This window comes from Phytophthora parasitica, assembly GCF_000247585.1.
Source record: "Phytophthora parasitica INRA-310 unplaced genomic scaffold supercont2.18, whole genome shotgun sequence".
Lineage (NCBI taxonomy): Eukaryota > Oomycota > Peronosporomycetes > Peronosporales > Peronosporaceae > Phytophthora > Phytophthora nicotianae.
In genome coordinates this window covers 125641-126489 of record NW_008649004.1, presented here as the reverse complement: position 1 = coordinate 126489, position 849 = coordinate 125641, and the positions used below count along the sequence as shown (strand labels likewise).

General features: G+C 58.2%; 1 protein-coding gene across 1 annotated transcript in view; it reads right to left on the bottom strand.

Annotated features, from left to right (window-relative positions):
* The window catches only part of PPTG_09387 (hypothetical protein), a gene marked incomplete at both ends in the record, with an annotated part of 2578 nt that extends 1859 nt beyond the window's left edge, over window positions 1-719 (bottom strand). Inside the window, one exon of the mRNA XM_008904389.1 lies at window positions 22-719. Coding sequence (XP_008902637.1) covers window positions 22-719 — 698 coding nt within the window. The remainder of the gene's footprint in view (window positions 1-21) is intronic.
* Between the last annotated feature and the right edge of the window lie 130 nt (window positions 720-849).

Genomic DNA, 849 nt, shown 5'->3' with positions numbered 1-849 from the left:
TCTTGCCGGGCGGCTTGGAACAATTCCTGCTGCCGGTCGAAATCATTTGTGATCTCCCGGGGCTCGTAGATGGCACCCTCTTCCTCTTCGTCCGAGAAGTCGAATATCGAATACGGACGAGTCCTCCTCCCCTCGCGGAGTGGAGATCTAGAAGCCATACGCTTCTTTGAGTGCTGGGCCTCCGTCACTACGGCTTTGGCATCCTGAGCACGCTCAAGACCCACGGCGAGCAAGAAATTCTTCAAAGATTTGCCTCCCTCGTCGCTGCCAGCATTGGGCGAGCCCTTCGCCTCGTCGGCAGGGCTCTCAGAGCGCTCAGGCGTCTTAGACTCGTGATCAACGTGATCACTAACGAGTGAGTACAGGCTGTCAACGCTGTGCTCGCTTGGCACTGCAGTGTGCCATTCTACGGAGCTCCCAGACACACTGCGGAAGCTCCGGGCCTTGTCCTCGTTTTCAGAATCAGGACTGTGCTCACGGCACGCGAATCGTGGGTTCGGACGGTCTTCTGGGGACATTGACGGCGACCGACTGCGGCGTGAGCTTCGCCGCTTGCTCGCAGCCGAGTCACCCGAGGCATCAACTGCCTCAGAGGCTACCTTAGTAGCCTCCTTGAGTGCCGATCCTTTGCTATGACGCTTAGAGCTCTTGGCGTGTGCCTTTCGGGCAGCAGCATTGGCAGGTGCTTTCGCACCGTCCTTCGCAGTACCGCAAGGCATGACGTGGTCGAAGTGGAGACCGAGAAGACGAGCGCTTTCGCTCAAGGCTCCAACTGTGAAATGAGCCACAGCTGCGTCCCCGCAGCTTGTCGAACCCCTTTCGACTCGGAGAATGAGAGTTTGTGACTCT